The following is a 21,859-nucleotide window of genomic DNA, read 5'->3' on the forward strand; positions in this document are numbered from 1 at the left end:
TTTGCATGCTGGCCAGAGTTCAGTTAAAGATGTTGCCTTACAGATGGACCAAAATCTTGGAATAGCATGGATCTGCTTAAATCTTTGTACAATCAACTCCTCCCACTATACCCATGGCAAAACAATATGTTTTTAGTCTTACTCATTCAATCTCAGGTGAACATGAGGGCATATCAGTGCCTGGAATAGGAGTCTGATAATACAGTCATCTTTTTTGGAGGACACAAGGGTTATTTTTGACATAGCCTACACTTTACTCAGCAGACTCGGTGTCTAACCCTGTTCATTTTTTGTGTGTAATGAGGCGAGAGGTAAAATCAGGACAGATCTCAAAGCCGTGAAATAAACTGCTGGCTATTTTTAAAAATATATCAGAGAGCGTTTTCAGAGATCGTCTTCACTATAGATTTGGTTTTGCCACAGGACAGAAGTGTTGCAAATGTTTGAAACATGATGTGCATACAAAATCCACCCTGACCAGAAAAAAACTGCTCAGATTTTGAGGACTTGTTTACAAAACACAATAATAAATGCATTCCCTCAAATTTTTTAGTTCAATTTTTGACTGCAAATGTTATATCCATTACTCTGGAATTGCTTAGTATATTGTAGCAAAAGTGTTTGATCCTCAGGATCTGGTACTGTAAAGTCTTTGCATGTTATTCATGTCTCAGTTTCAAGGAAGTGACCCAGCAAGCAATTTGGCCTAAAACCAGGCTAACTTTGGGCTGTCAGTGAAAATCTAATAGACGTCTACCATAGCCCAAGAATAGACGATACGTATAAGTTTAAAACAAATGAAAGCAAACACCTCGAACACCTGTTGACTTTGCCTACGTGTTGGAATATCATACATCTTCAAGTTATTTTGGCAAAAATGGCATGTAACCAAATTCAAGGCTATTTAGGGTAGAAGAGGGTTACTCATAGCCGGTCTATATTGGGTCTATAGTTAGCCGTCATTTCAACATCTTGGTTTTTGCTTGCTGTGGACTGTAAACATACACCCATACACAGAGAGAGAGAGAGAGAGAGAGAACTTATTACTGATTCGATTCCAGATGTAAAGCACGTTATAAAATTTAATAATTTGTGCAAATAATGGCAAATCTTGCACATCTAGAGATGCATATTTAAAGGGACACTTCACTTTATAGGCTCATTTTCCAGCTCCCCTAGAGTTAAATATTAGATTTTTACTGTTTTTGAATCCACTCAGCTGATCTCCGGGTCTGGCGGTACCACTTTTAGCATTGCTTATCATAATCCATTTAATCTGATTAGACCATTAGCATGGCGCTAAAAAATAACCAAAGAGTTTCGATATTTTCCCTATTTAAAACTTGACTCTATGATATTACGCAGTGTTGTACACTGCGTAATATCATTGCGCCTGCTGCAGCCCTGGTACAACAGCAAGTCCTTGATTATTACGCCATAATGAGAGTATAGTTCTTAGCCATATCTGCCTAGAAAATCACAACTTTTAATTTTCCATCAGTCTTAGTACACGATGTAACTACAGAAGAGTCAAGTTTAAAATAGGCAAAATATCAAAACTCTTTGGTTATTTTTGAGTGCAATGCTAATGGTCTAATCAGATTCAATGGATTATGCTAAGCTATACTAAAAGTACTAGCGCCAGACCCGGAGATCAGCTATATGAATTCCAAAATGGTAAAAATCAAATGTTTAACTCTAGGGGAGCTGGAAAATGAGCATATTTTACTTTCTGGAAGAAGTCACATGAGAAGCATAGCGTGCATATCATCATCGGCGGTCACTCAAATCGAGTATGACTGTCCTCTCTTTTGGGTCTACTTGTGGTTCTTCAGATGGCTATAAAGGCCAATCCGGGATCTGCATACTTTGGTGCAGTGTGGGCAGGGGTAGGTAGTGAGTTTTGATGGTGGTTGAGCCTTTTCTTCTTTCTCCTTACGAAGCTGTCGCTTTGTCTCTGCGGCACGTCGAAGTTCTATTAACCGGATGTTAGGGTGGTTTCCCATGGAGGACGCCTGTGCGTGATTTTGTTTAACGTGGGGAGACTGTTGCACAAACAGCCACCACACGATCCTTGACAAAGGAAGGGTCAGAATCCAGTGGCATGGAGTCCAGGACGACTGGGGACCCTTTTCTGCTGCAGCCTTCATCCGCCTTCCCAGCCGTTGTGACGCTCCCATAAGGCCAGCTGTCATCCGCCATGGGTGACCCTACTAGGAGCATAACTCCAGACGGCGTTGCTCTTGGGATCATGGGACCACACAAGCCTCTCTACCACGACAAGGTGGCAATCCCCAGAGAGGCGCGTGCATATAGTTACGATGCATATAGCATCAATGCTTACTGCAACCAAGGACATGTGTGTTTCTCTTATGGATGAGAGAAATCAACTCTGCTGAACCATGAAAGAGCCATAAACCTACTGCTGCACTTTACAACCAATTGCTAATACATCCCTTGACTTCACTTAACAACCTGAGACAAAAAGGGGCAGCTAAGCTTTATTTCTGTTTGATCTGCTACATTGTATCCTGAAATTGCATTTTCAAGTAGTTTTTTCCAAAGTAGTTCTGAAATCATCTGGTGAACCTTTTCCTGACCCTATGCTTCTGTGATCGACGAATAGTGCATCTCTTTATAGTTTTTCTGCTATGTCTGGATGTTGTGTAATATACTATCTGAAACAGTGGTAACACTTTACTTGAAGGGGTGTTCATAAGGCTGACATGACACCTTCATAATCATGACATGACACGTGTCATGAACACAAAGGAGATTTTATGCACATTAGTGTCATTTGTTCAATTATGTAATTTTTTATGCAAAGATGACATTGTTTGAGATGTCTTTGTTATGACAACTTGACATAAACCAGTAAATCGTAACTTGAAAAACAGAATAATTATCAAACTTAACAAACTACTTAGCTTTATGGATTAACATTACATTAAACTGTCATTAAAATGTCATTAAGTGTTAATACTCTGTCAAATAGTTTTATAACAGTGTCATGAATATTCTTCTTGACCTCAACTACAAGGGTACAAATTGAACTGGTCATTGAAATGTCAATAAGTGTTAAAGAATTAGTAAAATTGCAGTTTCAAAGGACTCTAAACGATCCCAAACGAGGCATAAGGGTCTTATCTAGCGAAAAGATTGTCATTTTTGACAAGAAAAAAAAATGCACTTTTAAACCACAACTTCTCATCTTCCTCCGGCTGTGTGACGAGCCAGCGCGACCTCACGTAATTGAAGTAGTGAAGTAAAAAAAGGTCACTTGTTAAATATATGAAACGCACATTTGCGGACCATTTTAAACAATAAACTGACATAAAGACATTAATTCGTATCATTTGACATACAACAACGTCTGAATGGTCCTCTTTCTCCACACTTGTAAACACTGGGGTGTAGTTTCGCATACGTCATCCGTGACGTTTAGATGTGATGACGTATTGTGCAGATTTTTATTATTATTTTATTATTATCGTTTCGCTAGATAAGACCCGTATGCCTCGTTTGAGATCGTTTAGAGTCCTTTGAAACTCTGTTGAAACTGCAATTTTAAACTGCATTAAAACTGTTAAGTGTCCATTAAAGTCCATTAAAATGAGAAAAATACTGGAATGTTTTCCTCAAAAAACATAATTTCTCTTCGACTTAACAAAGAAAGACATCAACATTTTGGATGACATGGTGGTGAGTAAATTATCTGGATTTTTTTAAAGAAAATTGACTATTCCTTTAATTCTATGTCAAATAATTGTAAATACCTTAACAAAATGCAACAGACACGTCTAAAGATTATACTTAAATAAATTTTTGTGCACCATACACACAGAGGGTTCTGAAATTTTCTGACATGGAAGAAAAAACTAACAAAACCTAACAAATGTGATATAATGCACAGCTCTTTCATGTACAATGGCTCTTTGATCAGTAGAAATTCCTTAGCAATCTTAAAGGTGCAAAAGAGGATGTTTTTCGCCGACTGAGAATCCAAAAACGGTTACTGGAGTTTTTTAAATGAGCGCATACGTAAGAACAGCCTCCCTCCTTCACAGCTCATTTCTAGGGAATGCCTTCCAAAACTCGTGCACGAATATTTGAACACGAGTGTTTGTTTACCACCGGCATATGCTGTGTCGCGTGACTCGCGTCAGTGGATTCATTATGTGAAATGATGATAATAAACAAATACGACGTTAAAACGTTAGATCAGTCGACGCTACTCCCATTTCAACTAGCATGTAGCAGACTGGTCACTGCCTTACAACTACAGTACACAAACAACGTCAATATACCTGAATAACAGTACAACAATAATTATTCCCCAAAGAAAGAATAATCACTGTTACCAGTCGGGAAGAATTTTGCGAACTGCGCGTCTGTCTTGACACCTCTCTGTTCCTTCATTGCTCTCCAGCGTTGAAATGTTTCTCCAATAACGACTCTGTTTACATTACGTTGTTCTGACAATTTTCTCCTATTCCCAGCGGCTTAAAAAGTCTTTCTTTTGCGTCCTCCTTCGAGTTTCTTCTCTACCATGGTGCAAATTCGAGGAGGAAAGCAGAATCGACAATGAAAACAAAACGAAACTTAAGACGAAGTTTTTATGCGCGTGTTTAGTTACTGGAGCGAGCACGTCTCTCACAAGGATCGTAATGGCAGTGATTGACAAGCCAGAGGGCCAATCGCTTATGCGATGACCGCATGAGCAATTGGCTGATGTTTTTAAGGCCCTATCTTGTGGACAGATGACGTATATTAATATTATTACTTTCAGTGCAGCTAATAAATAGTCTTTTATCATTTAGTAAAGACAGTATTATTGCAAAAATGTATATTTATGTATAAAAATGAAGCTCCATTTCAACATAACTCATTGAGAAGCATAGCAAATCGCATGATTTATCGTTACATCCCTAATTAGGACCTAACAATATTAATCAATATGCAACTGTTGTCTCTGTTGAGTTTACCTGTTGTGTTGATACTGCAGTAGACCATTTAGAACCATTTGGAAACAGAGATTGGATGATACTTCTTAAGGACCAATAAATATACATTTTAAGTTTTAAATATCCTTTAAATTTAAGAGAATAGTGAAGTTCATACCACAGCTATAACAGTAAAGACACAGAGGATCGATTCTGTTGGGATCACTTTCAATGTTTTATCCATCTGAGCAACAATAAAACATACTGTCAAATAATTTCTGGCATTTGCTGTTGACCCCTTTTACGAGGGTGATCTGAAACTGATACTGACGCGTATGGAAGTGCATAAATAAAATTTGCCTTCAAAAGACTACAGTTCACTTTTTTCATCCAACTTTGTAACATTTCACCTACTTAAAAACTGTGTGAGATTAGAATGAACCCAACACATCAGAGTCACCGGAGTAGTGGGCAGTGCTCCCGCACGTAACGCAGATGCACCCAGTGACCCGAGTTTGAGACACGGCTTGGTATCCTTTGCCGATCCTGTTCTCTTCTCTCCAGTGTCTCCACTAAAATGTGTTTGCTGACATTTGCATCGATCTCAAAAAGGGTTGAGTTGCTGGAAAGCATGTCAGAGAAAGGAAACCTTGTCATAACAGGCGCAGCACATCCGCTCACAGCAGGATATAATCGCTCGCGTCTGTATGTGAAACCCATCTGCCGCGTGGTGACTCTGATGAAATATTTTCCACAGTTTTTTCCTGTAGGTTCTCTATCTAATGAACTAATTAACTGATTTAAAGTCGTGTTTTCTTACAGATGAAGTGCACCTCAACTAGTCAATATGATACAGAACGGAAAACATCATACTGGTGTAAATGAGAAGCTTCTAGGCTCAGGTCTGCATAACTTCTCTGGAGAGATAAACTGGGTTATAGGGAGTGACCGCAACCAAAGCAGAGAGAAATATGAGGGACCTTTTAGCAAGGCATTGCTCCACTTTCAAAGCTTTTTGAACTCAGAATTTTAACATTTACTGTCTGCTTAACAGTTAGTTTCAGTCCTTGGAGAACCAGGATGGGCGAGTGGTTCTCAAAGCGCCCTTACATGTGTCCTGGTGGGTTCGAATCCCCCTCCTGGTAGGGTTGTATGTTTAAATGGCATATAAGTACTTGTTAACGCTTCATAAAACACACAACGTAATCATAAAATGTTTGTGTAGAATTGTAAAGCTGTGACATTGTCATATAGCATTACATACTGTATAAAACTTTGGGGATGTTGTGGTCTAATGGTTTGAGAGTCGGGCTTCTAACACAAAGGTCCCAATACTAGCAGTTGTGTTTGCTACCAACTGGGATGGGCAAGGCCCTGTCCAAAATGGTGGACTTTCAGACTCGTGGCAAATTGATGCCTCAGTCAGATTGAAAAGCCTTCATGTAAACACCTGAAAGGGATAGTTCACCCAAAAATGAAAATAATGTCATTAATGACTCACCCTCATGTCATTCCAAACTCATAAGACCTCGGTTCATCTTTGGAACACAGTTTAAGATGTTTTATATTTAGTACGAGAGCTTACTGACCCTCCATTGAAAATGTATGGTAAACATCATAAAAGTAGTCCATGTGACATCAGTGGGTCAGTTAGAATGTGTTAAAGCATCAAAAATACATTTTGGTCCAAAAATTACAACTTTATTCAGAATTGTCTTCTCTTCCACATCTGTACGACGTGGCTGACGTGTTATCTGGTGTGCCCCAGCTTTTTTTTGTTTTTGTTTTTTTGTGCGCCCGGGCTTCGTTTACAGTCTGAGGGAGATGCACACTGTATGTTTGAAAAAAAACATGTCTGAGGATAACACGTCATCCGAGTCACTGCAGTCACGTGACTTTACTTTTGTGCATGCACTTAACAACAGACGCGGAAGAGAAGACAATGCTGAATAAAGTCGTAATTTTTGTTATTTTTGGACTGAAATATATTTTCGATGCTTCAACACATTCTAACTGACCCACTGATGTCACATGGACTACTTTGATGATGTTTTTATTACCTTACTGGACATGGAAAGTATACCGTACGTAGATTTTCAATGAAGGGTCAAATACCTCTCGGACTATAAAACATCTTAAACTGTGTTAAGAAAATAAACAGAGGTCTTACGAGTTTGTAACGACATGAGGGTGAGTCATTAATGACATTATTTTAATTTTTGGGTGAACTATCCCTTTAATCAAAGGGGTGGTGTAGTCTGATCTACGATCTGATCATAAGGAGCAAAGTACGCATGTAATTGCGTGAATTGTTGTATTTTTTTCAATCAGATACAAAAATACCTTGTGAACATGCGCCTAACAATTGTGCTTAAGTTTACGTCTTATATTTACCTCTTATTTATGTATCACATGATTCTCGTCACAGAAACTTGCAAAAACAAGGCAATGAAAACGCAGATTTAAGTTAACGTCAATTGGTTCACGCGCTGTACATTCTACTACAGCGTTCATGTGTACTGTCATAACTTTACTTAAATCAAAAAAACAGAATCGTGCCTTTCGAAAAGTGTTTTGTTTGCCTATATCTGAAAACCTCTTAGAGGGATAGTTCGGCCAAAAATGATATTTAACCCATGATTTATTCACCCTGAAGCCGTCCAAGATGCATGTCTATCATTTTTCTGACGAACACATTTTCAGTTATTTTAGAAAATGTTTTAGATCTTTTAGTTAATCAAATGTGAAGCTATGGGGTCCACGTCCTTCAAGTCCAAAAAATGTGCATCCATCCTTCACAAAATAAATCCAAACGGCTCCAGGATGATAAACAAAGTCCTTCTGAGGGTAATCCGCGCCGTTTTGTTGTAGAAATATCCATATTTAAAACTTTATGAACGAAAATAACTCGCTTCTGGTTGCGCCGACATCTTAGTCCCGTCCGCATTCAGGATGAGAGCTTTACGCAGCTTACGGAGGGTACTCTGCTGCTGCTCTGTGCCCCCGCCCTCCGAATTTGTCAAACGTCACTAAGACATGTGCGTACTCTATGCTAATACTCTCTCCTGAATACAGAGGAATCTAAGATGGCGGCACTACCGGAAGCTAGTAATTTTAGTTTATAAAGTTTTAAATGTGGATATTTCTACAACAACACCGCGCGGATTACCCTCAGAAGACCTTTGTTTATCATCCTGCAGCCGTTTGGATTTCTTTGGGGAAGGATATATTTTTTGGACTTGAAGGACGTGGACCCCGTAACTTTACTGTTTAGCAGCTGAAAGATATAAGACATTTTCTAAAATAACTGAAAATGTGTTTTGTCTGAAAAACGATGGACATATGCAACTCGAACAGCTTCGGGGTGAGTAAATCATGGGTTTAATATCATTTTTGGCCGAACTATCCCTTTAAGAACAACTTTCTCCAACTCAACTTTGTACATTTATCCAGAGATAAAGCATGAACTCAACAAGAGATGCTGTGCTCTGTGTTGCCAAGTCCTCTGCTATTTTTGAGTTCAGATTTGTGATTCCACGTGTTGATTTTTTTTTCTGCGGGTTAAAGATAAAAGGATTTCGTTTATTGGTATTTAGGCTGTGAATAGTCATTGGGATGCTTTTGGGCTAGTTTTGAATGTCCATTGGGATGGTTTTGATACGTGAATCTGGCACCCTGGCTGTGCGCTTGCGCAGATGTTTGGTTCGGATTATATAGAATGTACATGTAAACAAACATTTAAATCAGATTGCAATATAGGGTGCATGTAAACGGCACTGTCATAAAATGCAATCAGCTAATATTCAGTCGGAATGACAAAATGTTGTGCATGCATGGGCCTCGGAAGCCAACAAAAAGTGGGTGGGTTCCCTCGTCAACGAGATCCATTTATTTAGTCACATCCGTCGGGGCGGGAAAAAATCATTATTTAGCTGGGAACACAGATATTTTAAGCGTAAACGGTAGTTGCGAAATAGAAACGTTGCACAGATTGACGAAAAACAGTCCCGCTCAAACCTCTAGTGCAGCATGGCGAAAAAAGTAAAAACACGAAATAGAGTTTAATTTATATGGACTCTATAGTGAGCCAAGTTAGATGGATTTGAGGAAGCAGCAGCGTGGAAGGTTAAAGGTTTTCTAAGCGAACTCACGCGTTTTAGACAATAAAACATTTTTTGTTACATACAGCAAACATCTCCTCACTATCTGCTTGCTACCTGACCGCTGATCAAACTGTAAAAAAACGCGATCTCTGTAGACAGCCCAGGCTCTACAAACTTCAATATACACACAGTGGCCAAACCTGCACCACGAAACAAAACAAAGTTTTACAGCCAATAAACGCCAAGAAGGATTTGGGGGTGGGGGTTGGTCACGTTCACGAAAGCACGGAAGGGAGGGGGAGGAGTTAGCTACGCTCCGTTTGTTTGAAAACAGTTCAAATATCAACAACAAGTGACGTTGAACATATTCGCTTAGAGAGCCTTTAAGATTTTAGCTGAAAGTATATTTATTAGGGCATTCCTTTAGTTGAATGGATTTGACTGACACCGCTCTGACAAGTATGCGCTAAATTAGAGAAAAAGTGGGTGGGTCCATTATCATTGGTCTTAAAAAATTGGTAATAATGGTTCCGACGCCCATGTGTGCATGTAAAATGTTAAATAGTTAATCAGGGTCTACTTTTTCCAGCGGAAGGAAGGCTTTTAGTTATTTTACTACAGGAAAGTTGCGATGTGTATATTTTTGCTTTAATATTTATATTGTGTGCGCTAACTGTTTTATAAAAGCAATAACCTTCTCAAGGCTAGTGCTATGTAGTGAAAAGTCGTGGCGCAAGTGTTTGCATCAACTCTACTTCATGCCATACCTAACAACACCTTCACCCTTGACTTATTTATGATACAACACTAACCTTATTGCTTATTACTTATTACTACCCTACTTAGTTGTATTATACACATACAGTGTATCAATTTGATGTAAAATAATTTTGCTATTCCAGAGTTATGGACGTCTCAAAACTTATGTATCATGAACAACCAATATATTGAACCAAGTTTTTGGTAGACAACATACTTTGAAGGAATTCTGTGAAATTCTGTTTTGAATTTTGTCTTATTTACTCTTCTGACTTGAATGTGTTTGTTGGACCCGTTTCAAACGCCCGGTTTGTGTTTGTTTATTTCTCCAGAGAGGTGTGATGAGGTGTTGGCCACACCGCTTCCCTACAGCGCCTTCACCAGCTCTTCTGTGCTGGCGGCTGATTTTGGCGCTGGCTATGCCAAACTCAACAGGAGAGTAGGTGAGCATGGACTTTATAGATATGTTATGGATCTCTTTACTATAATTGTTTGCTGCCTTGCTATTTGGCATGTTTAATCATCTCTGCAATGTTTCAATGTGCATATTATGACACAAATTGTGTACTTTTTTGAATGTAGCCTATACTATCATGGTGTTGTTGACATTTAGAGAGTAATGTACTGTAGGATGCACTTTACGGACAGATGGAGTCGAGAGCATGTATCAGGATTTGCTTACTTTGCACTTTCTAGTCTTTATAGATCGTAATGAGTATAATGTACATGTTGGCCACGGGTAAAGAAAAATAAGCTAATGCAGCGTTTTCAGAGCGTTGCTGTCTAAAGCCTACAGACTAAGAGCATCATAATTTCCGCTTGGCACCATCATGTGCCTTTTTGACTCGTACTTTATCTCTTAAAGGCAATGGAGGGTGGTCACCGCGAGACACTGACAAGCATCAGTGGCTACAGGTGGATCTCAAAGCCAGGAGGCAAATCACCGCCATAGCGACACAGGGCAGATACAGCAGCCCCGATTGGACGAAACATTACAGGATACTCTACAGTGACACAGGAAGTAATTGGAAACCTTATCAGCAAGATGGCAACATATGGGTGAGTTACAGGGAGCGCCGGGTGATTTATTGCTGCTCAGGGAATTAATGTTGTTTTTGAACGAACAGCTTCTGCTGTGTTAGGAAAACTGTCCCACATAAGTTTGGCCAGAAGTGAAACTTTTCCTTAACCCTATGGTGCGCATTATGATATCAATTATTTGGATGACTTTACTGCTTAGAATTGGACACTATATTAGTATCAATAAATATATTTGTTACATTTAAAATCTTTATTTAAAAGATTGAAAACTCAACAAACATTTGACTGGTGTCACCGACACACACATCTACACACACAAGGACAGGCACAATGCACATCTCTGTTTATTGAATGACACCCACTCTTATCACTGGACTGTCACTATGATTTCATCTTCCTCATCCTCACTTTCATCAACTGGCAGTGCTACTTCTGCTTTATAAATTTTTTAAGTGAAAAAGTGTGGACTCATCTCATGCATTAAATCAGTTGCGCAGATGTAATATGTGAATTACTATTCCTATAAATGCATAAAAAAATCTTACAAAAATGCAAATACATTAAGATAATAAGTATTTTCCTTACAAATAAACTACACTTGTATTCCATATGTCTGATATGTCCTAATATGATTCTTTAGTTTTTTTAAAATTCATTTTATAATCTATAATGTAAGGTTGTTTTAAAAACTTTTTTACATGCCAATGAAAGTGACTGAAATTTTTTGTATACATTTTAGTTGGAGAAAATATGGCACCATGTCACATGTGCAAAATATACCCCTGCGGGTCACATGACAACTTTTTTTGCCTTTTCATTGCATAGCATTTGAGTTCTCCTTTCTTGAGATGGCCCTGACCAATTAAATGTCCATCTCAATTTATAAAAAAAAACAACTAAAATGGGCTACCTTGCCTGGAGTCAACATGGTTAAAATATAAGAATACACAAAAAAATCCTTGTTGCACTTAAAGTTGCCATTAAATGGAAGTAGTGATTGTCTTATTTTCCCCGTGGTGTCATATATTGCTATTTGCAAATTTGCTAATAAATCTTTTTCCGGACTCCGCCCACCTGCCAAACCATATGAGCGGAAGTAAAGAGAGATCGTTTCAATGAGGGTTTGTCAATTTTAATTAAAGATTAAAAATGTTTAATAAAATTAAAAAATTAGTGCAAAGATAAGTAATTTGTATAAAATACCGCAATTTTTTTTAATTTAAATTTGTTTGCGACTTAATTCTTTTTTAAGTGCAATATATAATTCTTTACAGTGTGTAAGCTTTATTACTTTTTATTAACTTTTTAGGAAAGTAAAGGTTTCGTAAACTTGTTTTATTTGAAAAATTTCATTCATTTATATTATAAAGATTAATAACAGAAAATTTTATTGCTTTGTGGTCGCTCTCTCATGGGGCAGTTTTCAGTTTTGTTTCAAAGGATCAGCATTGTCCCATCTGGTTCTCTAAAAGGTTGAGTCTGAGTCAAGACCGAGTCCACATCAAGTTGAGTCTGAGAAAATGATGTGTAGTCCCACTCTGTGTTTTAGCGCCACTGTCTTATCATTTTGGGTAACAGCAGCTTATCTAATGCTTAAATCTCACTGGACGGGTGCGTTTTATTGCACTGCCATGAGGTAAATACATTGGCAGTGCAAAAACCTCCTCAGGTCTGACCATCTGACCTCGCGCCAGTCTGATGCGTGCAAAAAAATCACCAATCACTATTCAAAGTGTCATGAGTCCATGACAAGACCAGGACCATTAAAATATTGTCTCGAGACCGAGTCCAAGACCGAGTCTCGAGTACTACAGCACTGGTACCTAATATATACATAATAGGACCTTTTTAAAGGGTGCCGCCTCAGTGACAGCCAGGGACCATTTATTAACCATTTTTGTGTACAGACTTTGGTTTCTTGGGTAAGTTTGAAACACTACTGAGATTTTCTTTCCTAAAAGCTCTATATATGCATGAAATTGTGTTGGCTTTATATCTGATTGCATTTTCCATTTTAAATGAAAAATGTATGCATATATCATTTTTAAAATGCTAATGAGGATTAATGTTGATTTCTAATGAAAGTGAAGTGTTGTACATTATACTCAAGATTCACACAATGAACACTGAAATGCTAAATAACAGTGAACAGATGAGGCCTGAATTTACATTCAGAATCAATTTTTCACGGTAATATCTGCCAAGATTCTGTCGTATTGATCTGTGTAGTCTCTCACATCCGGCATGAGGAATGTTCGTACTTGATGAAGTGTTTTTCTTCCTCTAGACCTTTTCAGGTAACTGGAACTCAGAGCGGGTCGTGCGTCATGAACTTCAACATCCTTTCGTGACTCGATATGTGCGGTTCCTCCCGCTGGACTGGAATGAGGAGGGCAGAATTGGGCTGAGGGTGGAGCTCTATGGTTGCTCTTACTGTAAGTGCCTGTTGTGGGATTGTTTTATGGTTAATATAATGCTGGATGCATCTATCACACATTTTAAAGATGTCAATGAATGGTCAATGTTTGTTGTCAGCACATATTACATGTTCATCAAATATTTTCACTTTAAATTTGTTGAATTCCAGCCTCAGGTCATTCATAAACACCCGTTTGACGACAAAATCTATTAAGAGCCATGATAAAAATGCTTATTTACAAGAAAAAAAAGTCAGATGCACTTAGATGGTTTTGCATCTGAGCTCTTCATATCCTCATATACCTGTGTTTGTGACTGACCGTATCTCTGATATCCCTGCATTCAGATGCGGATGTGATCAGCTTTGATGGCCAGGGAGTGATTTCATATCGATTCCGACAGAAGAAGCTGAAGATCACGAAGGATGTGATTTCGCTGAAGTTTAAGACCACTAAAGGAGACGGCATTCTGCTGCATGGAGAGGGGCAACAGGGGGATTACATCACACTCGAGCTGCGCAGAGCCAAACTACTGCTGCACATCAACCTGGGTAAAATATTTCACTTAAGGCTGACTCTAAATGTGTCCAAAGAATATTTGGGGTGCTTGCTAAAAGGACGTGTCAATTTCAAATGCAAATTAAAGGTCACATATTATGTCCATTTTACAAGATGTAATATAAGTCCCAGGTGTGCCTAGAACGTGTCTGTGAAGTTTCAGCTCAAAATACCCCAGAGATAATTTATTATAGCATGTCTAACATCGCTGTTTTCATTTGTGTACCTTTAAATGCAGATGAGCTACTACTTTTGGTTAAAAATGGATCTGATTCCTGTGAATACAGTCTGGGACAATAGTATTTTTAGTCGCATTATCACTACAACATGCTAACAAACACATATGGTAAAGCTTTTGGGTATTAAATTAACTACTCAGTCAGTGGCAGTGGGCAGGGCTTTATAAGTGTGACATCACATTAACAAGAGAACCAAAACAGCGTGTCTAATGAGACTGCTTTGGTTTAATGGGGATTAAAAAGTGGAGTGAGCTTGATGACCAAGGTGCTAAACTAGACAAGTCAAGGCTCACATATACACATTTAACTGTGCATTCTTAACTCATTCCCCGACCTTTTTTTTTTTAAGTTGTCCGACATTTTTTGTGATTTTCACAAAAGTTTCACTAACTTTTCACTAACAAGGATTTTTTTTTCTAAAAATAAATAAACATATATCAAATGAAAAAAAAACAGACCCCTTGCTTTCAAACAAATAAAACCGGGGGAACAAACTTTCATCCTATCTTTATTCTTTCGCTGTTTATAAACTCTTAAATATGTTTTTTTTAGCAAAAAGTTGAAATAATAGCATTTTTTGTGAAGGAATTTTGGTAGAGATCAAATTTAAAATGATTTTCAAAACATACACGGAGTGTAAAATTAATAAATAGCTTTTTTGCTTCAGTTTTTTTATAAAGTAGGTAAGAGCACCTAGTTGATAATCACAGTATTACAGATTAACATAAAAACTTATCAGGAACATGTTTTTTTTTCATGCAAATGTACTCTCTTAATTTATTATTAAGATCATTCGTCAATGGTGGGTAATGAGTTAAATTATCCTAAAATGAAAATAGATGATCTTAAACCACTACTACATAAGAACTAAAAAAGGCTTTAAAATAAAAACAAATGAGAACAAAACATTAAACTAAACTAAATTAAAAATTATAAACAGATTATACACAAGAGTTTATAAAGTGCATGTATGCAAAAATAATAGTAGGCTATTTTCAACCTGATCTTACTGAAGTTTGTACGTATTTCACAAGTTGGCTAATTTATATTAAATTATTTATACAAAAAACATACAATTATTTGAAAAGAAACATTAATGAGACTTCACTTATAAATCCAATGTCAAAGAAAGCAAATTGTACAAAAACATACGAAGTTGGTTGTACGCATTATACGAGTTAGTCTCTTCGTAAAATACATACGAATTGTGTTGTTATTTTAGTACATTCAGTAGCTCATGTTTTGTTTATTAATTTAGTACATATTTTTGTATATAACTACTATAAACACTTTTGGTACTGGGGTCATTTTGCATCCAATTGATGCAAAATCAGTTGACATCCATTGCTTTGCATATTTGTCAACATTGCAATTCTTATACCGTTGTTATGTTGTATTGCAAAATAATCTAAACATGCCTAAAATATTGTCTCATTGGTATATTTTCTGTCGTATTAAATGTTCTACATGAATGGTAGTTTGACCCGACAGATCTCTTTCTCTAATTGCTTCTGGTCCTTGTGTCTATTTCAGGCAGTAATCAGTACGGCTCTATTCGAGGTCACACATCAGCGTCTAGCGGCAGTCTGTTGGACGACGATCACTGGCACTCGGTTCTGATCGAACGCTACAGACGCAACGTCAACTTCACCCTCGATCAGCACACGCAGAGCTTCCGGACCAACGGAGAGTTTGACCACCTGGACCTCGATTATGAAGTAAATGACCTAAATCAAATAAAGTCAGGTTTTGTAAACTCTATAGGGAGACAATTTATCAAGGGATTGCTATTCCAGATTTGTAAAGTGATAGTTCACCCCAAAAATATTTTTGTCATTTTTTATGACATACCAACCCAATGGTATTTCCTTCTTTACATTAAATGCAAATCGAGATGTCAGACTGAAAGTTTGAGATGTTTTCACCGAGGGGCAACCTTCCGATCTCTCTGATGAAGCTAATACGGAAGTGACATAAGCTGCAATTCATGGACTGTCCACTAGAGGCAGGCTCAATTCCCATAGACCTCCATGTTACAATGCACAACTTTACTTTTGAATAACTGTTGAAAAAGCACATTTGTAATTATTTACATTTGTGATGAAGCGTCCCTTTACTGTTTCAAAAATCGAATAAACCAGTTTAAACATTACCTAGTATTTGATATTGTTTTAGCCCTTTTTCCTTCGTCTTTCATTTCTCTCTCTCTCCTTGCCTCTCGGACTGTTAAATCCTCTTTCCTCAGTGCTACAGGGAATTGGGTCTTTAGCACTCAGTAGTACATATATAATTACATTTACTGATATTGCATTCAAATCAACACTGTTCGAAAGTAGCAAGTAAACTCATTGATAAGATAAATGTTTAGCTGGCCGTATTACAGATGGTAAATGTTTCTGTCTTCTCAGATTACGTTTGGGGGGATGCCAGTATCTGCCAAGCCCAGCTCAGGAGGTCGAGAAAACTTCTTCGGCTGCATGGAGGCCATTCATTACAACGGAGACAATATCACTAACCTCGCACGCAAGAGGAAAGTGGACACCTCCAGTTTTGTACGTATTCATTTTACATATCTGCTTTCATCCAACGAACTGCACAGCTCGCCAAAGCCTGTAGGAATAATTCAGTAGCTTTGCGTAGGACTTTCTGTAAACTATTCTTCAGAAAGCAGGACTGCTTTAAAGGAGACATTTCACAAGACTTTTTTAGGATTTCAAATAAATCTTTGGTGTCCCCAGAGTAGTGCAGATTAAAGGGTGGTATTATCCCCTTCTGACATCACAAAGGGAGCCAAATTTCAATTACCTATTTTTTCACATGCTTGCGGAGAATGGTTTACCAAAACTAAGTTACTGGGTTGATCTTTTTCACATTTTCTAGGTTGATAGAGGCACTGGGGACCCAATTATAGAACTTAAACATGGAAAAAAGTTCATGATATGTCCCCTTTAAAAATGAATAGATGAACATACTTATAAATGTATATCTTAGTAAGATGTTTCGTTTGTGTTATTTTCAATGATTGTCCTAATTTGATTCTTTTAATTGTTTACAGTGATTACAGCTCACTAAGGTTTGCGTCTTTTACATCTTAAATTGAATTTTTTTAAACGTTAATCTCCCAGCATTAACCTGAACCATAATGAGCCTTCCTCCCCTTTCCCACAATGCTTTGTGTGTGTGTGTCTCTCAGTGTGTCCTGTAACAATGACCGTAGACAACAAAAGACTAGTGGTTAATGCCCTTACTGTCATACTTTGCTAGAAAAAACATCATATCAGCTTAAGGTGGTAAAGTTAAGCTGGTTTTGGGAGAATATTGGCTGGATTTTCTGTGCAGAGTTCATCTTTTAACCCTAAGTAACCAGCTTGACCAAAATTATTTTCCTAGTAGTCTAGCTGATCAACTATCTAGACCAGTAGCCTGTTGCATAAACCACTTAGGCTACATTAGTCTTATGAGTCAGTAAACTTTTTTAAATGTTTTTTGTGCAATTGAGGGATAAAGGACGTGAATGGACTAACTAAAAAGCATGTAAAAGCACCTTAAGTTGGTTGTCCCGATGTAAATAACCAGTTCTCCTGAATTAAATCCCCCCATAACTTGACCAAATAAATCAATCCTTAAAAAAATCCTACTGTTATGTGGGCATATTTACAGATTTTATTTCACTATTTGCTGGAAACAATCGCTTAATTTTTTTTCCTCTGTTGTATTGATTTCAGCGTAACCTGACGTTCTCCTGCGCAGAATCAAACACGTTCCCGGCGTTCTTTAATTCCACCAGCACCTTGCAGCTTCCCGGTCGATCCGATGCGGATACAGTGTCGGTCAGACTCCATTTCCGCACGTGGAACCCCAGCGGTCTTCTCTTCTTTACCCCGCTCATGCCCGGTGGGGTGGAGGTCAGTCTGGTGGACGGCAAAGTCACCGTCCACATCTACATCGCAATGGAAAAAAACACACGTGTGGATATATCATCAGGTATGTTGGATAGTAGATTTTATTTGTCATTTTCATTGGTAGCACAATTTTTTATTAACCAGCACAAATGTCATGGGTTTAATACCCAAGAATCACTCATAATGATAACATTTATAGCCTGTAAATACAAAATTTCTGCATAATTGTACATTTTACTTTTTTACGAATAAACACATACGACAGACATGATGCACCCTTAAGATATTAGTCAGGTCAGTTGCTTTTTACAGTGCATTCACACCAGACGCAAATGAAGCGAATAAATCGCACTGTTCACACAGAGTTGGATGCTTGAACATTTTGATTTAACTCACGTTATTCGCCCATGCAATTCAGATGCGAATATGCTTAATTTGCCGGCTTTAGCTAGCTTATAGTCCCAATATGGATACATATAAAGCTCAAATTGAGTAAAGAGCATTTGAATAACTTACCAGATCCTTACTCACTTTTTTCCAAGCAAGATCCTTTTTATTCCCATTTCTACAAAAGTATGAAGATCCGTCATACAGCACCGGGTGTCCACATTCAGCGATGATGATTTTGTCCTCTATTGTTGTTTCGTATTTCTGCCTCCGCTCACTACATCGTAATCATGTCACTACTAGGAGCAAGCTCCTGGTTGGTTAAAACGTTGCGAATATCCACCAAGCTTCAGATTTTTTAACTAAAACGCTGAAACGCTCAATTCAGATTGCGTTAACAGCGAAATTCGCTCTGCCTCATTTGCGCGAATTGCACTGCAGGATGTCTATCGCATCTTTGCATTGACCTGACATGTACTGTACATTACTCGCACTTAACGCTTCATTCGCATCTGGTGTGAAAGCACCATTATGCTGCGTACACACCAAACGCAAAGCATCGCGTTCCTCTCTCTAGAGTACTCTCAGGGTTTTAACTTTGTGTCAAGCGAATTTTTCGCATAAGTTGAAAATTTTAACACATTCCCCTTCAGTGTTTTAAAAAAAAAGTTGCCTGCCAGCGCCAGCATTTTTCATGATTTTCACGAAAGTTTAATGCCTTCCAGAAAATGTTCTTCTTTAAATATATAAACAAACAATATATCAGATGAAAGAACAGACCCTCTGCTTTAAAACAAAAGAAAACGTTTCATCCTACCTTCATTAGTTCTCTTTTTATCACCTCTCAAATATGTGAGACGATTCCATTTTTGTGAAAGACTTTTGAAAGAGATCAGACGCAGAGCGATCTTTAAAACATACACAGAGTTCTCTCTCTCACACACCTGGTGGATAATAGCGGTATTGCGGAAAGCTGGAATTTTTCGTCATTAGCAGGGCAGCATTTTCTCATAATTGACAAGTTATCCCGTCAATGGCAGGGAAAGAATTAACTTGCGTTTAAGACGAATAACGCATGTTTTCGCGGCAATCGTGACACTCAATTTGCGCCGTTTGCGCAAGTTTGTCTCTATTTGCCTATTTGCATTGATTTTGTATGTCATCTTCTCCCGCAAATTTTTGAATTCACGTTTGGTGTGTACGCCCCATTATTCTTATTGCGGCTTGCTAGCTAAGCAAAAAAAAGACTTTTAAAATTGATATCTCATTGCTTGTAATGATTCAGTAAGCTTTCTCTCTGTGCAGGTTCTGGTCTTAATGATGGTCAATGGCACAGCGTTCACTTTCTGGCACTGGAGAGCATTGCAATGTTGACCATCAACGGCGATGAGATGTCCACAGTGAGAGCTGCCCTGCCTATTCAGATCAGGACTGGGGGAGATTATTTTTTCGGAGGTAATCATAAAATTCACCTTTTTGTACATTTACCTTTAAAACATTTTGCTGTATACCAAATTTCATCATATGTTTAGTTTTTAAGATGAAAACTTCTTGTCAACACTACTGTATAATGGCAGTCATGAACAGTGTTGGGGGTAACGCATTACAAGTAACGCACATTACGTAATAATATTACTTTTCTAAAGTAACGAGTAAAGTAACGCATTACTTTATAAATGTACACGTTAATATTTGAGTTACTTTTTTTTAAAAAGTAATGTGAGTTACTTTTCAGTTTAATTCATTCAATTTAAAAGTAAAATAAGGTACTGAAACTGTTTGAGTCAGAAACAAGGGTGGCAGGCCAGAGCTTGACATTTTTGCGATCGTAAAATACCTGCAAGGCCTGAAAGAGATCAAGCCTCAGCCAAGTAAAAAAGTAACGCAAAAGTAACTTAAAAGTAACGTAAGCATTAGTTTTCATGAAAAGTAACTAAGTAATGCAATTAGTTACTTTTTTGGGGAGTAACTAAATATTGTAATGCATTACTTTTAAAAGTAACTTTCCCCAACACTCGTCATGAAGTTATATTTCTCTCTATACAAACATTTACAGATTGTTTTATTTTATATAAAAAAAAATTCATTTAAATTAATTTCATTTAAATGTAAAGTCACTTTACTTCTGCTTTACACAATTTGCCCATCATTTGCCCAATATTTTCCCATCATTGTGTGCAGGATATTTCCCGTGGACGGCCCTTTCACCATCACAGCGTTCCTTTCAGGGCTGCATGCAGCTCATTCACGTGGATGACCAGCTGGTTGACCTGCGATCTGTTGAGCAAGGCATGCTGGGTAGTTTTGAGAACGTCAGCCTAGACGTGTGTGCCATCATAGACAGGTAACTCATGTTTCGACTGAATATCAAAGCGCAGCTTCTGCTTTGATAAAAAAGATGTCTCTTTAAAAAGTGCCATTCATGAAAGTCGGCCATAACATGTTTCCGGATTTGATGGCATAATGAAAAGTGTGAAGCTGCTTATGTAACCCACGTCTGACTTCAGCGAGAGATCCTCAATAGACTTTCACACGCCCACCTTCCTTTGATCAGACCGACTGTGTTAACACGCAGGATCAGGGTGGACGTCATGGGTGGTTTGATTCTTCTGCTGCTGGGCTCAAACTATTTAACTCTTTGTTTGGTGGTTCATCATCAGTATGATGATTTACATCTAAACATTTACATTATGCTTTTATCCCAAGCCACTTATAGAGCATTCAGGGTATACATTTTTATCAGTACCCTGGGATTCAAACCCAAAGCCTCTGGGGCGCTAACACAATGGTTTTATCAAGTGAACACATTTGAATACAACTTTTTTTACATTTCACCAGTTCGCATAAACTTGTAATCTATAGTGAATCAGATAAAGCATATTTGGCTGTCCGAGGGGAGAGCTCCAAGCTCGGAATTTTAGCCCGAACCCAGAGTACTCCCCCCTATTAAACTGGGATAGATGTACCAGTTGAGAGTTAGGTGATGGGGTGGAGGAGGGATGCTGCAAAAACTCTGACAGACTTGGTTAAATAAACTTCATTTAAAGCACTATGAAATGATTCAAGCATAATTTTTTACCCAATATAAAAAATAATTTAATAAAAAATTTAATGAAAGCCTGTTTATACTGCAAATAATTAGTATTTGTTTCTTATTGTCCATTACAAATATCTAAAAACACCTAAAGGTATTAAGGCCCAGATTTACTAACAGCTTGCCCCAGGGCAAACAATAATTTTTGCGTTGAATAACAGATGTCGTGATTTACTAAAGATGTGCGCGCAGTGGATTATTAGCGCTGAATTTGTGTAGTCTAGTTATTTTTACGATTGACCTTATTGCATATGCATTTCTAGGACTTTCCCTTTCAGATGCAACATTTTTTGGAGAAGATTATTTAAATGATTTACTAATGTTTGCGTGTTTGATATTACTGGTATTTGCGCAAATAAAAGCATGTCTTAAATCATTTTGCGCTTGAAATGCAGAGAGCATGTGGTACAACACAG

At 37.8% G+C, this 21,859-nt stretch overlaps 1 protein-coding gene across 1 annotated transcript in view; it reads left to right on the forward strand.

The window, feature by feature from the left end:
- Positions 1 to 21,859, forward strand: part of cntnap2b (contactin associated protein 2b) — a 48,897-nt gene that overhangs the window by 7,289 nt on the left and 19,749 nt on the right. The window contains exons 2-10 of the mRNA XM_065276693.1: positions 10,138 to 10,248; positions 10,671 to 10,864; positions 13,134 to 13,281; positions 13,611 to 13,814; positions 15,594 to 15,778; positions 16,469 to 16,612; positions 17,786 to 18,044; positions 19,655 to 19,804; positions 20,531 to 20,693. Coding sequence (XP_065132765.1) covers positions 10,138 to 10,248; positions 10,671 to 10,864; positions 13,134 to 13,281; positions 13,611 to 13,814; positions 15,594 to 15,778; positions 16,469 to 16,612; positions 17,786 to 18,044; positions 19,655 to 19,804; positions 20,531 to 20,693 — 1,558 coding nt within the window. The remainder of the gene's footprint in view (positions 1 to 10,137; positions 10,249 to 10,670; positions 10,865 to 13,133; positions 13,282 to 13,610; positions 13,815 to 15,593; positions 15,779 to 16,468; positions 16,613 to 17,785; positions 18,045 to 19,654; positions 19,805 to 20,530; positions 20,694 to 21,859) is intronic.

Source organism: Paramisgurnus dabryanus, chromosome 6, assembly GCF_030506205.2.
Source record: "Paramisgurnus dabryanus chromosome 6, PD_genome_1.1, whole genome shotgun sequence".
NCBI lineage: Eukaryota > Metazoa > Chordata > Actinopteri > Cypriniformes > Cobitidae > Paramisgurnus > Paramisgurnus dabryanus.